The sequence below is a fragment of the Neomonachus schauinslandi genome, chromosome 5 (assembly GCF_002201575.2).
Source record: "Neomonachus schauinslandi chromosome 5, ASM220157v2, whole genome shotgun sequence".
NCBI classification, from domain to species: Eukaryota; Metazoa; Chordata; class Mammalia; order Carnivora; family Phocidae; genus Neomonachus; species Neomonachus schauinslandi.
The window spans coordinates 152,916,231-152,937,544 of NC_058407.1; the positions used below are offsets into that span (position 1 = coordinate 152,916,231).

The 21,314-nt window shown below is 42.4% G+C and overlaps 1 protein-coding gene across 4 annotated transcripts; it reads left to right on the forward strand.

The window, feature by feature from the left end:
* Positions 1-221: 221 nt before the first annotated feature.
* Positions 222-19,731, forward strand: LYRM1 (LYR motif containing 1). Of its 4 annotated transcripts, none has more exons than XM_044915083.1 (4): positions 222-338; positions 13,583-13,742; positions 17,579-17,671; positions 19,005-19,731. In XM_044915083.1, the coding sequence occupies exons 2-4, from the start codon at positions 13,584-13,586 to the stop codon at positions 19,119-19,121; spliced, it is 369 nt and encodes a 122-aa protein (XP_044771018.1). In that variant the 5' UTR covers positions 222-338; position 13,583; the 3' UTR covers positions 19,122-19,731. The 4 variants fall into 4 exon arrangements, with proteins under 4 accessions (XP_044771018.1, XP_021547915.1, XP_021547914.1 ...); XM_021692240.1 differs by having other exon boundaries at positions 228-290; XM_021692239.1 differs by lacking the exon at positions 222-338 and adding an exon at positions 894-1,124.
* Positions 19,732-21,314: the final 1,583 nt, after the last annotated feature.

Genomic DNA, 21,314 nt, shown 5'->3' on the forward strand with positions numbered 1-21,314 from the left:
GGGCTAGGAGGAGCTGGACTGGACCATTTTTTTGGCTCGGGGGCGAAGGATAGCGAAAGGGGTAAAGGAAAACTAGGGAAAGGATGAAGTTGGCTATATTGTTGCGTATACGGCGGAAGGTGGGCTAGAGTATAAAGTTTAAGGGAGACTCGAGACTGCCCCTGACCTGGAACTAATGCTCCCACAGAGGTCCTCCCGGTGGTTTAGTCCGGCCTGGTCTACCGGACTTGCCCGACCAGCGTCGGCCGCGGCTCTGCTAAGCTCCCGGCACCGCCTCCTCCTAGCCCGCGGTAGGCTGCGGCGCTTCTGTGGGTGGGGGAAGGCAGAACTGACGCCGAGTGAGTGTAGGGGATGGAGACGCTGACTCCTGGCGCGGGAGACTGGGGGAAGGGGTTGGCTCCCCGGGGGCAGGGATGGGGTGGGGGCGGGGGTGCGACGTTGCTAGGAGACGTGCTTGTGTGACCCCAGCCTCGCGAGGGCGGCTCGGTGTCATCGCGCTGGCCTCAGGAACCTGCCAAGGGAAGCGGCCCGAGGGCCAGGAAGCGGAGGCCTGTTGTGGGGACGCTGAGATGCCGGTTGGGCCCATCTGAGACCTTTAGATCCTTGAATATAAATGCGAGATTAGTAGGGGCAATTCCGGGGGCGAGAGGCGTCAAACTGGGGAAGGTTGACCCAAACGAGGCCCCGTAGAGGCTACGGAGACTTTCTAGGATAGAGCACACCTCCTTCTTACTGCCTCGGTCCGCAAACGAGAACAAGACGCAGGCCTTGCTCCGTGACTTTTTATTCGAGTGCAGAAGAAAGTTAAAATGTAAATCAGTAAGGAGGATATCAGCAAGTGCCACATGCCCCCTAAGACTAATACCGGGTGAAGTGGTAGAAGATTGGGGGAGGGTCACTCTAATTCGGGTAAGGCTTTTCAGACAAGACCAGGTTTCATAGAGATGCGAGAAAAGAGAGAAGCTAGGGAATAGACATTCTAGATGGAGAAAAGAGCCAACGGGAAGGGTTCTGAGGAAGGAAACGGCGAGAAAGCCAGGTGGCTGGAACTGAAAGAAGGGGCAGAGTGGTCTGTGATGAAGAAATGGCAGGGCCTGGTCAAGCACAGCGTTTTTTAGCCCAAGGTAAGGGTTTGGCTGTTATGTTACCTGAGGATTTTGAGAAGGGGAGTGACCTGACTTACATTTTTTAAAAATCCCTTGGCTGCTAGATAGAGAAGGGTAGAAGTTGTCAGACCTGTTAGGAGGCTGCTGCAGTAGGCCAAGGGAGAGATGGGTAGTGGCCGTGGAAATGCAGATAATTAAATTCATAATGCATTTCGGAAGTAGAGCTTGCAAGACTTGCTGCCGGATTGGATGTGATGTGTATGGGAAGAAGAGGAACCAAGGATGACTCCTAAGGGAAAACAGCTTGGGAGGAAATATCCTAAATTCTTTTTAGACATACTAGATTTGCTAGGTCTTTTAATCATCCAGGTGAGGATGTTGAGAAGTTAGATATACAAGTCAGGGGAAAAGTCCTTGGGAAAATAAGTAGAGGGGTTTTTAGAGACTACCCAGAGAAGAAGGGAAGCCAGCAGAGGAGACCCTTGACACAGATAAGGCCTCAGAGATAAAAGAAGGCTTCCTTAATATCCCATAATAATGAGACTCACTCATAATCAGTGAGACTTATCCACCCACTAGCCAGCTTCTGTTCATCGTCTAAGCCCTGGCTCAGATCTCTTCCTTCCCTTCCTCCCACAGCTGTTGGTGCTTTTGGACTTGTGCGCAGGTGATTTGTGTCCATTACAGCAAGCCTGACTTTGCTTGTTAATTGTTTGTATGTCTGACTCCCCATGGGCTATTTCTTCTTTGTGTCCTGCTGGCTCCTAGTACAGAGCTTTGCCCATAGGGTCCACTATATGGTTATAGCTAGGTAGGAACACTATTCATAAGATATCAGTCATGGACTTCAACATTTATTTTTTTTTTTTTGGACTTCAACAGTTCTGACAAAGGGGCTTTTTTCCCGCTGCTGCCACCACTACCAATCACAAACTAGATATGGTTAATCTCATAAAACCTAGAAAGGATATCAGAAGAAGTTTCAGAAGGCATGGGTTCCAGTCTTGGATCTGCTACTGACCAGCAGGGGCATTGGATAAGGTCTTTTTCTTTGAGCTGGAGGGGCTCCCTAAATTAGAGACTACAAACTGGCAAGACAGATATTGCATGCAGACATACCGTTCATCCCACAGAGTGATTTAAATTTAAATTCTTTTTAAAATTTACTTACCAGCATATAAAAATTGGACATCAAAATCCAGATTTTCAGCTTCATTTGAAAAATGAGACAATCTGGCAACACTAGCCTGAGGTTCCTACACTGCAACAGTCAGCTAGAGCCAATAAGCTTCTCCCCACCCACCCCCCTCCTCTTCAACTATCTGCCTGACCTGTGGGCATTTGATTTGCAGTTCTTGGTGTAAATGTGGCGCTGTGCTGTTCCTGAGGAGCCATTAGCTACATGTAGCTATTTATTTGTTTTTTTTACTTGTAGCTATTTAAATAAAAATTTAAGTGCCAGTTCCTCAGCTGCAGTAACCATATTTCAAGTGCCCAGTAGCCACATGTGGCCAGTGGCTAGCTACCCTGTTGGACAGCACAGTTAGAGAATATTTCCGTCATTGAAATACATTATGTTGGTCAGCACTGAACTGGAGGAGCTTGAAGGTACTCTGGGTGCTAGTCGTTCCATCCATGTAAAGAGGGGCAGTCATTGCTCTTACTGTCAAGGAATTTTGTCTAGTAAGGAGCTCTTTTGCCTCTGCAGATGAGAAAAGTTGCTCATTTGGTAGTTACTTGACAGTTGGAGGGTACTTAGAAACTGTCTTGAGGGCAGGGACCCCTACTCAAGCAAGGTGAGGTTATTCATCAGATGGTTGGATCAAGGGTCAGATACTAGGAAGCTCCAACTGTAATGTTCTAACCAAAGCTCTTTTGTCAGTTCCCTAATCCATTTCCCTAGGAAATTATCACAAAGGAGGGATTTAAATGTTAATTTAAACCTAAGTGTTTCTTGTTCTCAGACTTCCCCCTTTCCTATGAAGGGGTGAAATCCTGGATAGTTATGAATGAATGACTGGGGTTGATTTTTAGCATTGACCTAGTTTTCATCTATTTCCAGCTCACATACACCCCCACACGTCTTAACACCTCCTCCTACTTCTGGTAACTGGTTCTCACCACCTGTGACTGACCCTTACTTTGTCTCTTAAAATATGCTGATAAGGAAACAGGTACTTCCATTTCTTTTGAATTGAGGGGCCAAAACTTGGTTTCCATTTAGAATTTCTGTCTCTGAGGGGAAAAAGAGCTGTATCTCTCTTGGTTACAAAAGCCTGATTGGAGTTCCCCCTTACAAGTATAATCTTGCATGTGCTTCTATGCTGGTATATTTAGAATGAGCATACTTGCCTCCTATGATCTTGTTTGGGATAATTTAGAAGTCTTTCAGACATCAGTATTTTTGGTTTTTCCCTGTGTTCTGGAGATTTCCCATATTACAGGACCTAACCTAATTTCCATTTCTTTAAGTAAAATGAAAATACAATCTACCTTCTCTCTGCCTCCTATCCCTGACACACCATATTGTCACTTTCTGTGTAAAAAGATGCTGTTTCAGAGAATAGCTGTGGTATGATTAAGTACACCACACAAGCATATCCTGAGATTTGCAAAACAATGTGTGGCTTTACACTTCCCTTTTTGGATTCTAGTAACCAAAAACTGAGTCCAGGACAGGAAACAAGTCCATTGGGTGTGTGTGTGTCTGTCTGTGACTGTCTGTCTGTCTGTCTATTATTGAAGAGAGAGGAGAGAGGGCAGAGATGTGTGGAGTACAGCTTATCTTGAAGGTTATTCGATTTGGGTAAGGATGATACTGTGTAGGTTATGGGTGTACACCAGAAAGTAGGAAATATAACAGATGTAGGAGAAAAACATGCCAAAGGATAAGCAAGGAGTAAGAGATAAAGGAAGAAAAATAGGAAGGGAAGTCTGGGCATGCTTTCGATGTTGGCACCTGCATTATATTTCCAGTAAGAAGTATGTGCTGTGGTCTGAAGATAAGCGGTGCCTCCGACAGGGTTATTTACTCATACTGAAGAACAATAGCCCTTTACTGTACAGGGATTATTAATGATCAGAGGGAAACAGCTTTAGGAAAATCCATTACTATCACAAAGCAATAAATTCGCCAACAGGCCGCACGCTTCTTTTCCCTCCTCTGCAGACAAAGCTTAGCATAGATAAAAGAGGCCTCATTGTTTCTTCTTTATTTCCTCCTATTCAGGTAACATTTGCCTTTGTTAGCTCCCAATGCTAAGTGATTTACATGGGTTATCATGAATAATCCTTACCACCACTCTTTGAAGAGGGTTCTATTGTTACCCCATTTCACTTTTTAAGAAACTGAGGCTCAGGAAGACGACCAGTGTCAGAATTCAAACCCAGGTTTGACCATTCCAGAACCCATTTGCTCATTAGTTGCACTGTATCTTCTGTTCCTTACATATGTGGAAAAACTTTGAATGCCTAAAACCAAGACAGTCATTCTCTACTCCGCTTTCCAGGGCAAGAAAAACTGTTTGCTTTGGCATTATGAGAGCATTTCAGTTCCCTAGAGGTTTTCCAAATGACAGAAGCTTTAAATTACAATTTTGTAGGTTTGACCCCTGATCATTTGGGTGCAATGGATCTATTCCCCAGAAGGATTTTTTTTTTTTCCCAAGAAAAAAATGTATCAGAACCACATTTTTCTATATATTTGGTTCTAAGCTTCGTGGAAACAGTAAATCAATTTCAGTCCAGTGCACTAACCGTTACTGGCTTTTAAAGAACTTAGGAGTAAGGGTTACATTTTAACTGTGTGTCTTATACTGCCTTAGATGGAACTGATAAGGCCTCCTCCCCAAATAACAGAGTCTTAAGTTCCTTATCCTAACACCCACAGCACCACTCTTGAAAACATCTTTGTGAGGGTTACTTAGTATTTTTAAATACTGGTCCAAATACTACCATGTATGAGAATGGGCATTACTGGTGACTATTCTGTGTGTGTAAATTTATTCTTCTTACAAATTTCAAGCTCCAACTTTGTACCAGGCCTAAGGGTGTGATGGATGAGGCATAGTCCTAACCCTTCTAATTTATCGCTCCCCAAAACACACACAGTGGAGGAAGAAAGGTAAGCCAAACAGAAACTTAGAATAGAATGACCAGTATGACACAAGTGTGCTGGAGGTGCCTGGGGTACATAGCAGGGACATAGCTGAACCCACTTCGGAATGAAGAAGGCACCCTGCGAAAAGTAAGGGAAGGTCAAGGATGAGAATCAGCAGCTAGGCAAAGAAAGAATATTTCAGTTCTGTGAATTTGGATCTTCATTTGACAAAAAGAAGGGGTGTCAGATCTAAGGAGATGGGACAGCAGGAGAGGGACAGGCCAGCATGGGTGCCCAATGAACATGTAAGACAGTGATTTCATTTGGGTGAGTTTCACAGTCTCCACTACCCTAACCCACCCACCCAATCATAAAGTAGTTGGGGGAGAAATTTGACTATATTACATCATTGTGAGATAAAAAAAATTCCACCTAGGGGCAGATATTGAAAGAATGGAAAGAGTCTTTCCTTCAATCTGGGGCTTGAAAGTCGGTTAATTCCCATTGCCTTTTCTGTCCCTTGTTTATACTGCAACACTTTTTCTTAAGTAGAAGGCAAAGCCTCATGAGAGTCCAACACTGGGAATTTTGACATTCCTGAGACCAGAGTCATACTTCTATAAATTTCATCTGGAGAAGGAATTTTCATCCCTGCTCTTAAACTCCTCAGTGTTCATGCTGTGATGGTCTTTCCAAAGGTGGGGAAAAGGGTGAAGTGGATAAATCCCCTAATACTAGCATATCTTCCCACAGGCCTCCTGTAAAATTAAATCTAGACATGCCACGTGCCTACATGTGCTATGTAGAGTGGGTTCTTGGAGCCTACCCAGACCTTTCACTATTTCCACTCACCATAGAGTAGAAGGGTGAATGGGTGGTGTGTTTTGTTTTGTTTTAGATTGATTTCTTCCCCATTACTCCAAAATAAAAATGGGAAAGCTCTTGGTCAGGGAAATAATCATCCAGCTTTATTGGCTCTTAATCCCAACTCTCCTGTCAATTAGATGGCATTAGGCAAGACTTTTTTTCACCATCTGCAAGATACAATTTGAAACCCAGCACATTTTAAAAGATGTAAATTAGACCGTGATACTCCAACTTGCTTAAAATCTGCCAATGTCTTCCTTTTGTTTTTACACTACAAACCAAACTCCTTTCCAGGACCTACCCTCCCAACCTATGCTGGATTCTGCTCACCTGCGGCCTCACCTCCCTGACAGCTTCTGGATGCACTGACAATATTTACCACCTCATAGCCTTTGTTGGTTCCCACCCTCTTCCTGAAGCACCTTTCCCTTAACCCTTCCCTTTAACAGGCTCCTTCATGTCATTCAGAACTCAAATGTCACTACCCAAAATAAAATAGCCCTGCCCCTGTTCATTTGTTCCTCATATTACTCTTTCATTCCTAAGGAACACATATCACCACCAGAAATTGTCTTTGTCTTGTATCTCGTCTGCTCTGCCACTAAAATGGAAGCTTCAGGAGGGCAGGGACTATAGCTGCTTGATTATCAAGATTGTGTGTCCCTAGAATCTCCTGTGCCTGGTCCCAGTGGGTACTGCTGGATGGATGCTTGGGAGGGACCAGTAAGGCCTGGGGAGTGGTAGCACTGTAATGAGCCCTGGTGCCTCCTCTATGGTATCCGCTCCCTGTGGAGTGGCAGAAGAGAGCTGCGTAGGGAACCGAAGAGCAGCGCAGTCCCGCCAAGTGCACAGCCTCCTTTAAAGGTGCTGAGGTGCAACATAATTAAGGAAGTGCAGTTGCAGGGGAGGAAGAAGGGCAGATGGTATACAGAAAATCTTATTAAAAGGTTATTCATATCAAGGTGCAAAAGGTCTTTCGCTCTTTGTGGGAAGGGAACAGAATTGTTCAGTTCCTATTGTCACAACTGGCTAAGCTCTTTAAAGCAATTAACAGACATTCAATCACATTCACTGAGACTGAGCATCCTATTTAGTGATTAAAAGTTTGGGCTGGATTCCAGATGTTCTAGGTTTGAATCCTGGCCTCACCTCTTTCTTTCTTTCTTTCCTTTCTTTTCCTTCTTTCTTTTCTTTTCCTTCTTTCCTTCCTTCCTTTCTTTTCTTTCTTCCTTCCATCTTTTTCCTTTCCTTCTTTCTTCCTTTCTTTACTTTCTTCACTTTCCCTCCTTCCTTCCTTCCTTCCAATGTAAGGCTTCAACTCACAACCCTGAGGTAAAAAGTCTGCTGACTAAGCCAGCCAGGCGCCCCCTAGCCCCACCTTTTTTTTTTTTTAATATTTTATTTATTTATTTGACAGAGAGAGACACAGTGAGAGAGGGAACACAAGCAGGGGGAGTGGGAGAGGGAGAAGCAGGCTTCCCGCGGAGCAGGGAGCCCGATGCGGGGCTCGATGCGGGGCTCGATGCGGGGCTCGATCCCAGGACCCTGAGATCATGACCTGAGCCGAAGGCAGACGCTTAACGACTGAGCCAACCAGGCGCCCCTAGCCCCACCTCTTAATAGCTGATGTGACCCCTGGACAAGTTACTTACCTCTCTGCATCAGGTTCCTCCTTTATAAAGAGGATAATGGTAGTTATCCACCTTAAAGAATTGTGATGATTTGGGGAGTTAACATATGTAAAGCACCTAGCAAAGCCTCTGGCACAGAGTAAGTACAAAGCAAAATGTAGTATTATTATCATTATTCTAATGAGCAAAACAGTCCAAGCCCTCCAGGAATTCAGAGACTGTGAAGAAAAAGACACAATGAAATTGCAAAATAGCCATGGCTGGCTGTGATAGTTGCAGAGAAAAAGGTGCCCCCAGAAAAGCTTGAGAGCAAATAGGTATCTACTAGGTGCAGTGGGGTGGCTAGCAGAAATCAGGCATTTACGTGGGTGGCTCAGCCAGAATAAACACCAAGGCAGGACAGCAGGGTGCCTTAGAGCAGTGGCTTTGAAACTTCTGTTTTTCAGACTCTGTATCTCAATTTATAGTATTATTTACCCATATTTTAAACCAGCTTTAGAAACTTTTGTAATACATTTATTTAAAGGAAGCTCTATATTGCTATATCAAAATCACTTTAAATTATGGGTTTGATGGGGCGCCTGGGTGGCTCAGTTGGTTAGGCGACTGCCTTCGGCTCAGGTCATGATCCTCGAGTCCCGGGATCGGGTCCGCATCGGGCTCCCTGCTCGGCGGGGAACCTGCTTCTCCCTCTGACCCTCCCCCCTCTCATGTGCTCTCTCTCTCTCATTCTCTCTGTCTCAAATAAATAAATAAAATCTTTAAAAAAAAATTACAGGTTTGATGGACTATTATAATACATTAAAAGAATCACAATAGGAAAATACTTGTACATCCAAAAAAATCATCTTCCCAATCAATCTTTGGGACAGCTGCTGTAGGGGAAACATCTCGCAATTGTGACCAGAGGCCAAAACACTCTAGCCAGCAACATTTGTCAGCCTTTGCTTAGTGGCATGGACTGCAGTTGGTAGGTGCTTGGTAGTGAATTTTATCTTGGTACCGTGTTTATATGGGGTGCGATTTTAAGAAAAGACCAGTTTCCAATCACATTTCTTCCCAGGGACACTTCATATCTCTTATTTTTCCTCATTCTGGGGTTTTGCGGTTAAGGAAGTAAAATGAAACAGTTTGACGAAATGTCAATCTCAGAATAAGTTACAAAACTTTAAGAATTCTTTAAGACAACTTCGTGGGGCACTTGGGTGACTCGGTTAAGTGTCTGACTTGGGCACAGGTCATGATCTCAGGGTCCTGGGATTGAGCCCAGTGTTAGGCTCCTCATTCAGCGGAGATTCTGCTTGTCTCTCTCCCCCGTCCCTTCTCCTGCTTGTTCTCTCTCTCTTTCTCAAATAAATAAATGAAATCTTAAAAAAAAAAAAAAAAAAAAAAGGACTCGACCTTGTGGCCAGTTGAGACTGTGGGTCAGTTATGGTCCTCTTCGGGTGCCTGAATGGCTCAGTGGAGCATGTGACTCTTGATGTAGGTGTTGTGAGTTCAAGCCCCACGTTGGGTATAGAGATTACTTAAAAATAAGATCTTAAAAAAAAATTGTGGTCCTCTAGACAGTTTGATATTCCTCATGTTGCCTGTGGGAAAATCCCAGCAGACCTCATTGGCATCAGATCAACCCTTGAGACTAGTGAAGAAAAGGGGCTGCCTCAGCCTTGCACCAGTAGTGAGAGATCATTGATAGTTTCAAAAGAATAAATGTTGGTGGGCGCCTGGGTGGCTCAGTTGGTTAAGCGACTGCCTTCGGCTCAGGTCATGATCCTGGAGTCCCAGGATGGAGTCCCAGGATCGAGTCCCGCATCGGGCTCCCGGCTCGGCAGGGAGTCTGCTTCTCCCTCTCCCGCTCCCCCCTCTTGTGCTCTTTCTCTCTCTCACTCTCTCTCTCAAATAAATAAATAAAATCTTTAAAAAAAAAAAAAAGAATAAATGTTGGTTTCAAGCCATTATATCTATTGGAAAGAAAACTCTTAGGGAAAAGGCACTTTCTCCAAACAGGTTGCTTCCTAGGAACAAAGACAAAAATAGAAACCAAAGGGAAAAGAGCATGAAGAAAAAATTTTTATATGGTCAATTTTGTTCCTAGAATCCCAAGCTTTCTGTATCATGAGATATTTTCATTTATTCAGCAAACGTTTGTTGAATACCAGTTACACACCTGGCTAGGTCCTGAGAATTGAGCAGTAAATAGGATGGACATGGTTACTATCCCCATAAACAGGATCAATTGGGGCAAGACAGACACTAACAAACCATTATTACTTGAGTAATTAGAGCTACAAAGAAGAAATTTAAGGATCCACAGGAAGTTTCAACAGAGACCTAATCCAATGCATGTGGTGAGGGGAGGGGGGAGGATTTTCTGAGATATCCATGTTTGGGGAACTGAGGGATGAGTAGGGGTTGGTCAGGTAAAAAAGGGAGGAGGTCAGGAGAGAGCCTTCTAGAAAGGGAGAACAGCATGGGTATATACCTCTAAAGTAAGAAAAACATGATTCCCTCAAAGAACTGAAAGAAATCCAATAAGAAAACAAAAGAGGCATTTTTCTTGTCTTCTCTCTAAGACTGGGAAGGAAGTGTTATTAATCTAGACTTGCTAATAATACACAATGGGGAATACAGCTTTAGACCCTTCTCTGTGGAAGTCTTTGGGACTTGGGTTTTTTGGGTCACCTGATGTTGGAGAAGGAGACTTCACTTATCTCCCTTTCAGGATTAGTTTTCAAAACACTTAAAACATTAATTAAAGTGTTTTGAAAATAGTCCTATTAAGTACCAATTGTTAGTACTACTCGTTACCTTGAGTACTCTAATTGCAGGGCTTGTGTATCTGATTATGGTATATGATCAGTTACAGTTTGAAGCTGTGGCTTTTTTGAGTAGTAGAAGGAAACCAATGAAAGTCAGACTTTGGAGACGCTTGCTGCTGTTTTAATTTGCCAGACCTCCTTCACTTTCCTCAAGTGTCATGCAGTCAGGGAAGTTTCATCTGTTAATGACAGGGAAGTGAAGCAATCATTAATAGAAGTTACAGACTCCCTGCCCCTCACAGGAACTGACTCATGTATTTTCATTTGAAACCATGGAGTTTTAGGGAGAACCAGACACTCAGAAACCTGTTTCCTTACCAGGAAAAGTCATCGTCTCATCGTCTCATGGATTTTTATTGCGATTAGCCACAAAGCATGATGTTTCCTCTCGGTTTTTACACATTTCTTCTAAACATTTTTTTCTTTGTGAGGCATCGTGGACGTCAGAATTGGTGTTGATTATAATTTTCGTTTTTAAATTTTGAATTGGGTGAAGTAGTGCTTTCAAGCTTTTCAGCAAATGGTTAAGCCTTGGTTCATTCTCATTGCAAGTAAGGTCACCAGAGTTAGGAAGGGCAATCATTAAAAAGAAATTCTCTGTAAGGTAAATTCCTTGTAGGTACTTAGAATGTCTAGATAAATATACCTCTTTCCAGCTCCCATTTGCATTATTTAGCTGCCCAAGTTCTCATAAGCTCAGGACTATCCTAAAGTATACAGTCTCCACATGGTATCCCCTCCCCCATGGGTTGGTAATGGATCCTGTCCTAAAGGGCAGTGAGCAGCCTACTTCCCATTCCCGATGAGCCTGTTTGAGGAAAGCCCGGTACTCATAGTGAGGTGTCCTAGTGCCTGACCCTGCTACTCATTTACTAAATCTGTCCTTGTCTTCCCAGCCTACCCATTTGTTAAAGGCAGTACAGTATTCATTCTCTAAAATCTGACTTATCAGAATCTTCTAGTAGTGGGAATTTTTTTTTTCTGTCTTCTTTTAGATGTTGAAGTAAATAGTAAAGACATAGGCTGAAGTTTTTGCATAAGTTAAAAAGGGGGGGGGGGAGAAAAAAAGAGAAATACCTAATGTCCAACATTAGGACATTAGCAGGAGAAGAGACAAGTATATTGGGATATCTTCATACAGTGGACTGAATTGCAGTATTGAGAACATATGAGCTAGAGCTACATGTAACAATGTAGATGAACATCGGCAAAAAAAGCAAGTTGCAGAAGGACGTAATAACTTTTATAAAGAGAGTTGACCCTTGAACAACATGGGTTTGAACTATACAGGTCTACCTGTAAACAGATTTCTTTTGATAAGTACAGAACAACACTGTAAATGTATTTTCTCTTCCTTGTGATTTTCTTAACATTTTCCTTTCTCTAGCTTACTTCATCGTAAGAATAAAGCATATAATACATATACATATACATATATATATGTTCATTGACTGCTTATGTTATCAGTAAGGCTTCATGTCAACAGTAGGCTATTAGTAAACTCTTTGGGGAGTCAAAAGTTAATCACAGATTTTTGACTGTGTGGAGGTCAGTGCTCCTAAGCCCCATGTTCAAGGGTCAACTGTATAAGATTTGTAAACTTGCTAAGCAATACTACATAATGTTAAGTGTAAAGCTATATGTGAGAAGGCAAATAACAAGTTCAGGATAGTGTTCATTCTAGGAGAGAGGAAGGGAAATTTGACTAGAAGGGGTATATACAAATATTTATGTAATGTATTCTTTAAGATCCATTGTGAATATATGGCTGTTAATTATATTGTTCTCTATATCTTTTTGCATACCTGAAATATTTCATAATAAAAATCTGAAAAACTTTTTTTTTCATAAATTTAATCTTTAAAAACGCAGTTAGCTTTGGGGAATCTACTTAGGTCAGGACTCACTTAGCCAAGTCCTCTGAAATTAAAACTAATGTTTCAGAGTAAAAACCCAAAGAGGCTATAAGCTCTTCAGTCTTCAGAAAGATTTTCAGTTGTACTTACTGTATGGTTCTTATGTGAACAAGGAAGCAGACCAACAATTTGAGAGAGATTTTCAACAAGGTTATGATGAACTAAAAGAGAGGTTACAACCTGGCAGCCTCTGGGTAGAATCGAGCCTGCAGACCAATTGTGTTTGACCTTCATGGTACTCAGATTTTCAAAAAGAATGAATTAATGTTTTTTTTTGAGATTTCACATTTTAAAAATCTGGATTGCTACCTATTGTTAAAGTTTCAGGAAATCTGGCATTCCTAGGCCCTCATTTTTTTTTTTTTTTTTTAAGATTTTATTTATTATTTTAGAGAGAGAGAGAAAGTGGGGGGAGAGGGAGAGAGAAAATCCCACGCGGACTCCGCACTGAGCGCAGAGCCCGACACAGGGCTCAACCCCACGACCCTGAGATCGTGACCCAAGCCGGAATCAAGAGTCCGACGCCCAACCAACTGAGCCACCCAGGCACCGTGCTAGGCCCTCATTTCTACAAGGCAGCAACTGCCTGGAGCTGAGTAGCAACTGTTCCTTTTCGGGGGGAGGGGGTGCGGTACATCCTCTCCATTTGGCCACTGTCCCCACCCAACCAGTTTCCCTCGTTTTATCTGCCAGGCCCTAGAGGTGCTTGAGTTTACAACCCCTGCATGAAACTCGTTACTTAACTAGAAAATTTATTCAAAATGTGCCTTTTCCAGGCACTCTGGTGAGGGCTGTAGTTTTACAAAAATACACACTAAAAGCATCATTCCTAAGATAGTCTGGTAAAGAATTTACTGCTTTAAAGTATAGCACATTTGAATTTTGGTTTACCAGGTTTGTAAAAATGGCCGTCATGGCAAACATTAACTCTCAACCATGGGATAATACACAAGGACAGCTGAGAGATCGCTGGTATTCCTAGAGCACCGTTCTGGCAATGCTACCAAACAGATCTGTTGAGAAAGAGCAATTATTTCTAGACTAATTAAAGAGCTTGATTAAAAAAATGTACATCTGCCTAGCTGCCTACTGTCAAACTGAATTTTCATGCAAATTTTCCCTCTTCTATTTTGGTGGGTCTGAGGATGACAACAGCAACACGACAAGAAGTTCTTGGCCTCTACCGCAGAATTTTCAGGCTTGTGAGGAAATGGCAGGCGGCATCAGGGCAGATGGAAGACACCATTAAAGAAAAACAGTACATATTAAATGAAGCCAGAACACTGTTCCAGAAAAACAAAAATGTAAGTAGGCCCCAACTGGAGATTGTAAGGAGGAGGGCAGTTTCTTGTGATGTTTCTTTTTCATCTGAAAATTGAGAGGACTGAGCATCACGGGTCACAGTGGCCGAGTGTGGGGCTGGAAGGGCCCAGAGGCATAGCCGAGCTCGCTTGCTTAACCACTGGGAAGCAGAGCCCAGCCTGGGTTTCTCTCTTCATTTGGTTCAGGTCTCAGTCCAACCCGTAAGTGGCTCAGCGTCCTCAGAAGACCCCATGAGCCAGCTGTTCCTCACACACTGTGCCTGTTACCAGCCCCTCCCACAGGAGGTGTGCAGTTAAACTTTTGTTTTCAATTCATAACCTATTCAAGACCTCCAAGTATAAACCCATTCAGAGGGAAGAGAATAGGATTAAGACACAGGGTTCCCTTCATAACTTCACTTTGAACTCGAGCCTCTTTGGCTAGCAGAGTGAGTTTGCCCTTTGGGACCACAGAATTGGGTAAGATAGTGCCTCCATTAGCTAGTTTAATGGAACTGCCCACCCAGACACCAGGGAGCCAAAGACCATCTGTAAGAGGCTTGATTTGACCCATCCCAACAAACTATAAAGCATTAGCTGTTAGCTCCTCACGAAGACTGCCTGGCACTAAGCATGGAAAGAGACTTTCAGCTTCTGACTTTTCTTGCCTCCTTCTTATTGATCTCACAGAGTCAATGCTGTCACTGTTCCCTCATGAAACCTCCTGACAGTCTGTTCTCTTTTCCCACTCTGACCCGTTTCTGTGTCCTTTTTGGCCCTGTCTTCTCCACACACCCTCCGGCCAGCTGTAAGGATCCTCTGAAGGTCAACCCTCTGCGCTGAGGCCCAGGGACCATGCAGTCGCTTTCTGGTTCCAGCTCCCATATCTGAATACCCAGCCTCAGCCTCTCACCAGCCACCTGAAGGAGCTCACGACAGGCATGATGATCCAAAGCAGAACTCCTCCTTCCACAAGGACACCTCCCCTTTCCAGTTTGCCTATTTCTGCTCTAGCTCCTGTTACCACTCTGCAAACTGTTTGCTCTCATTCTTTTGGTCAGCAAGTATTTGAGTGCCCATCGTGTGCCAAACACTGGACTAGACACAGAGGATATAAATGAGCAAAACCAAGACAGGATCCCTCACAGATGTTTAAGAGTTAGATGGCAAGAAGTGTAAAATGGCAATTAGGGTAAGCACTACAAAAGAAACCCTCCCAATCTACGTTCCCCTTCTCAGAAGCCCTGAGGCCTCCCTGCTTCATAAAACCAACCTGCTTATGAAGCTTATCTCTGCCTTTCTGACCCTCCACCAGCTTCTCCAAACTTTTTGTGCCACACACCAGAGTGTATTAAAAATGTCTATTTTGTGTATTTTTATTAGCTTATTGGTACATTTAATGAATTTATTAATGTATTTATAAATCAATATGAGTATATAAATGGGAGCTGTGGGCTCAGAAACTTTTTATTGAAATAGTAACCAAAAAGTTAGAAGACCACTAGCCTATGCCTACCCCTGAGTAGTTGGTCATACTCTTTCTTGTTTGTTTCATTTGTTGGTGTGGTCTCCCCAACCAGGTTGTCAGTTCCTCGAGCACACAGACAATGTCTTATACTTTCTTGTATATCCCATGGGCCTGCCTTGTGGTTGTCACTAAATTCGTGAGCATTTACAAATACTTTGACTTGACTTACCTTCTCCAGGAAGTCTTCCTCAACTTCTTTGCCTTCACTCAACCCCACGGCAGAAACCTATTCTGAATTCCTGTGTAGCCATCTGCAGCAGTCATTGCCCTGTTGGTTATATGCCTCCGTGCCTTTGCTGGAACTTTATGCATCATAGTTATTCTGCCCAGGTAATAACCTTGATAGTTGAAGGTGGGGACCATGGCCTCACAGTGTCTAGCCAGGTGCTGGAGATACCATAGTAGGATGTGCCCAGTAATCCTTTTTAGGCTCACTCATGTGAGGACTACTCAAGACCCTTTGAGTTTTCAGTTATGGCAGTAACCAATCCTTCCTTTTCCTCTGCTTGAACTGGCCCAGTGTGGTGTGAGCCAGAGGGAAGTGTATGTGCCAGGATGCTACATGAGTGAGATGATTTTGTCGTGCCTGGGAGGAGATATGTGGGTTTTTAATTTTAAGATATGTACTTGTTTTGCCATGTATTAGAAAGAAAATATAATATCAGATAATTTTACAAATACTATACTTAGGAGACAGTACATTTAAAGAAAATGTTCAATATTAGTATAAATGGTGTGTGGATATAGCAGAATCATGATGAAGGCAGCCTCTGAACGACTGAATTTGGAGAACTCTAACCCGGACTTGTTCAAGGACAGCTGGAGTCCGAGGAGCCCTCAGCCCCCTTAACCGTGCATACTTTATCAGGGGCTTCTTTCTCCCCAGTCCCTTATGCAGATATAAGTAGTTTCTTCGAACTTCACTTGCTTTAAGAGTTTAATAATAATCCAGAGGTATCTCCTGAATTGCTCTGAATTCTAATGGGCAAATGGGAACATGGAAATCTGTTCCCAATGTGGACATCAGAGCAACAGATTCTGAGAAGCACAGAGGTCAGAAAGCTGAGCCTCTGCCCCAAGGGACCCAGCTGTAGTTCTGTGCATTACAATTCCTAGAACTCTTCTCTGCTCTAAAAGGTACCATAGGACAGGCACGCCCTTGGAATTTCCAAGCCTCACTGGCCCAGACGTCACTGTGGGTGTCCTCTGGGACTGCAGTCCCAGCTCTGCTTTGAGGCCCACTTGCAAACTCTTGGCAGAGCCACATGTCAACTCCTTTTCCATCCTTGGAATGAAAGGGTTTCTGCCCTTCTACCTGGCATTCTGTTTTTCAGAATGAACTTGTGATTCCTTTACTTTAAACTACCACGATTTGACTGTTTGGAAATTTAAAAAGCCATTTCTTCCCCTTACCAATGAGCAAGGCAGTTTACAGTTCAAAAGAAGAGGTGGATCATTCTCCGATATCTTACTTGGGGGCGGGGGCTTTCTAGACAGCACTTGCTGCAATAATTGGGTTACAGTTTGATCAACATGGGGAGGATGTGAAGAATCCTCATTCAGTGTTGGTGGGAATATAAATTGGTACAACCTCTTAGAGGGTACTTTGAATCTAGAGGGAATATCTGAAAGAATTAAAAGTGCATGAACAAATACCCTTTGACCCAGCATTCTCTAGGAATTTATCTTTTAGATATATTTGCATGTAAGCCAAAAACAATTTTAGAGGGATCCATAACAGAATTGTTTATAATGGCAAAAGACTGGAAATAACCTAAATGTTCATCAGGAAAAAATTGATTAAATTATAACACGGCCTTATGTTGGAATTTTGTGCAGCTATTAAAAAGAATGGGCAGCTGTGTACATCTAGAAGGAGCTTCAAGTTGTTATGGGAAAAGCAAGGTTCAAAACAAAGTGAGCTATCATTTGTGTAAGGAAAAAAGAACTAAATATATACATGTATGCTTTTATCTACATAGAATATCCCTGGAAGGACAAATAAGAAACTGCCAATAAATGTTGTCCTTGAGAAGGGGAACTATGACAGGGGTAAAAGGGAGACCTCATTTTTATATTATATCCTTTTGTATTATTTGAATAATGTTTTACTATGTGCTGGTATTACCTATTGCAATAACTTTTTAAATGTTTAATCCACAGTAAATTTTATATTAAATTGCTTTTGATTTTTCACATTCTCAACATTTCATTTACTGGCTGGTGAACTGAGAAAGTTGAAGATGTACACCCCTACATACGGAGCATTAGAAAGATACTAAGAGCCTCACCCATTTTCCTCTTTTAATAGCTCACAGACACAGACCTGATTAAACAGCATATAGATGAATGCACAGCCAGGATTGAAATTGGACTGCATTACCAGATTCCTTATCCAAGGCCAGTAAGTGTGACTCCAGCTAACTTGTGGTGGGTACTTGTCCTCATCAACCCAGTTATTTCCAGGACTGTGTACCAAGAGGGCTAGTGTTTGCCGAGAAGTCTAGAGCTTCCGTGGGAGGCATGTTGGAAGTAAGCTATCCTTGCATGCCGCCAACCCATCACAACAAACTAAAATGTCAATGAATGCCTGATTTCTCCTACTCGTACAACTTTCCCACATATAGAAGGGAAAGCCAGCTTATATTTATATAGCTTTCTCTTTTGACTTTCATCTTTTTTATGGAAATATTTTTCCTTTCTTTTAATGAAAGACAGGTTTATTGTTAATAGCCATTAAAGGTGGGAAGTGAAAATGGTCCAAAATTCTCACCCTGTGGAAGTTACCACTGTAACTGTTAGGTTGGGCCATATGAAATTGCCAGTGTTCTACTCTTGACCTACAGAAACAATAATTTTATACTGTACTGGCGCAACCTAATAGTAGGGCAGTATATCCTTTGTCTTTTTTCTATATTCGTGTACATACATACATTTTCTTTTTTTTTTTTTTTTTTTAAGATTTTATTTATTTGACAGAGAGAGACACAGTGAGAGAGGGAACACAAGCAGGGGGAGCGGGAGAGGGAGAAGCAGGCTTCCCGCGGAGCAGGGAGCCCAATGCGGGGCTCAATCCCAGGACCCTGGGACCATGACCCGAGCCGAAGGCAGTGTTTAATGACTGAGCCACCCAGGCGCCCCCATACACATATTTTCTTAATGAAATCCTGGGCATACTGCTTGCTGCTTGCTTATTTTACTTCATCTGTTCTGGTCATCTCTGCCTCCCATCTTTTTAAATGGTTGTCGCTGTATCCTCTTACAAGAATGTGCCATAATTTACCCAGCAGCCATTTAGTAGGCATTTAGACTGGTCCCAGTTTCCCACGATGCACAGAGTAGCTTTGTATACACAAACTTTTTTTCTCGCCTTCTTTGGATTCTCATCTCACCATGTGATCTGTGGTCATTTTCCTCTCCATGCAGGCAGTATGACAAAGAAGAACACCAGCTCTGGAATCAGACCTGGGTTCAAATCCTGGTTCTACCACTTAATGTGTATATAAGCTTGAGCAAGTTTTTAACTTCTGAGCCTCCATTTCTCATCTATAGATATTATCTAATTCCTTATGAGATTACTGCAAGGATTAATGTATATAAGGATTTTAAGGATTAATGAGTCAGTATAGATTTAGCGCTTAGCAGAGAGCACAGTACCTAGTAAATCTCAATGGATATAAGCTGCTGTAATGATTATAATTCTTAATATTATCATTATTCTTATTCTCATTATTCAGATTCATCTGCCTCCAATGGGCCTTACCCCACTACGAGGCCGGGGACTTCGAAGCCAGGAAAAACTGAGGAAACTTTCCAAACCAGTATATCTCAAGTCTCATGATGAGATTTCTTAACCCAGAAGAAAATTTATTTCTCAGAATGATGAGCCAACTAGGTCTTAAATGTAAACCAGATGACAAATCCCTTCTGTTTGATTAGGGGCAAAAATTAAAGTATCTTCTTAAAAACCTCCAAAATATTGGTAATCACCCCATGATCTGTACTCACACATCCTTACAGTTCATCAGGGTCTTGTTGCCTACATGGATGACACTAACCCTAGAGGTTACACCCTCACTGAAGCATCATTTGGAAACAAGACTAAGGCCTGTAGAAGGAAGACAAGGTTGACCAAGCTTTTTCATGGAAATGCCATTCGCCAGACATGCCAGCTGATAGGAAGAAATTAGCCAATTGCTGGAAGTTCTCATAGCTACTATAAAACTGTACACCACCTTCAGAATATTTCTAGGCTTTTTCCCCCAAAGTTTTTGCTTAAAAAAGAAAGGCTTGCTTGAAAGCAGGGTTTCTTTGTATATGTTTTGTTATCTTTTGATCTTCCCAATTTCCAGATAAATTCCCCTTAAAAAGTGCATCATTGGGGGTGCTTGGGTGGCTCAGTCGGTTAAGCATCCGACTCTTGATTTCAGCTCAGGTCCTGATCCCGAATTCTTAGGATTGAGCCCTGTGTTGGGCTCCACGCTCAGCAGGGAATCTGCTTGAGGATTCTCTCTCTCTCCCTCTCCCCCTCCCCCCTGCTTGTGCTTTCTCTCCCTAAAATAAATAAATCTTTTTAAAAAAAGGTGCATCATTGGATTGATTATGTTTTTTCATGGAAATTTTACATGAGACCCATTCCTGCCCCCAACATACACATACACAAAAGTATTTGTGTTAGATAGTTACATAGTTAGGCTATAGTTACCTTATAGCCTATGATCACTTACAATGCACTTAGGATCTGAAAGGCTCACTTAAAACCATACTGCATTCATTATAAGTATTTTATCTTAACATAATTAGAAGGTACAAGAGCCAAGGTGGCTTTCAAATTATGTCTAAACAAATGGCACAAAGAAAAATCAAAATACAAAGGATTTATACCCCTGTATGTGTGGAGTCCCATGGTAAGTCACATGTACCTTATTATATCGTTCCTTCTGACCTCCAAAGAGGATGAGCATCACCAATAAAGACAAATCTGTATCAATTTTGGTCTTTCTCTATTCTTTTCCAAAATGGCTTTGTGACCCTCAGAAGCAGCAGATGATAACTTCCTGCCCATACCTAGATTAGGATTCCCTTCTCACTCCGATTGTCTCATTCAAAGTAAACGTTATATTTCAATCCCCAACCCTGCTCCTGTGAGCAGAAGCATACCCTCTCATGCTGAGAGTAAGTACTGCAGAGTTTGGCAATGACCTGGAGAACAAATATATCACTGTAGCAATAACCTATGCATATTGAACACAATTGCAGCTACAGGCCTTTGGTGAAGAGAGACAAGAGAAATTTAAATGTGCTGGCAGTTGTGTTGGCCATTGAGTGAGCACAAACCCTAGCCTCGCTTGAATTGGGAGATGTGAATCTGCTATTCTATCAGTCACTCTCTTCTCTGGTCTCACTGTAGAAGCATCTCCCTGCTCAGAGGTGGTTCTAGTGTTAAAGCATTTTCTCATGCAACATAGGACCTGTGAAATCAAATCAACTACTTTGTCTGACGGTCAACCATGAAACAGTGATCTGTTCTTGCATTGGAGGAAAAACTGGTTCTGCTGGACCAAGTGAGACATGGCTTGCCTGTCTCCTTCCTGGTCCCTTTCTAAGTAACTCAAGGTGATTTTGACTGTGCCACTTTTGTATTTAACTCTGTTGAGTGGAGAAACCACCCTTCCCCCCCCCAAGCCTCTTCCAAAATGGAAGCCCATCTAATTGCTAGCTAGCCTCCTGAGTATCTTCTATGTGCCAGGAACCTTACCTAAATGTGCATTTTATATGCCTAACCTCCTTTGCAAAGATGTATATTCTAATACACAGAAACATAATTGTCAACTTAACTACCAAAACTTCTATATAAGTTATGTTTATAATAGCTTTTTCCCTCCCATTTTCTCTCGAGGCCTATAAGATCTCCATCTTTGTTCTTTTAAAGGCAGAACTTATCTTCCCTAAGTCCCCTCTTCCAATGAAATTTTCTTCCAACACCAATAAGGACTGAAAACTATTAACCCAACAGCTAGATTTTTAAAGAGCAAGGACTAGCTTGG

What these genes read in the sequence shown, in the direction of transcription:
- LYRM1 (XM_044915084.1), top strand. Translation starts at nt 13,584, where the DNA reads ATGACAACAGCAACACGACAAGAAGTTCTTGGCCTCTACCGCAGAATT. An exon ending in AGATTCCTTATCCAAGGCCA is followed by an intron (nt 17,672 to 19,004) that starts GTAAGTGTGACT and finishes CTCATTATTCAG; the next exon opens with ATTCATCTGCCTCCAATGGG.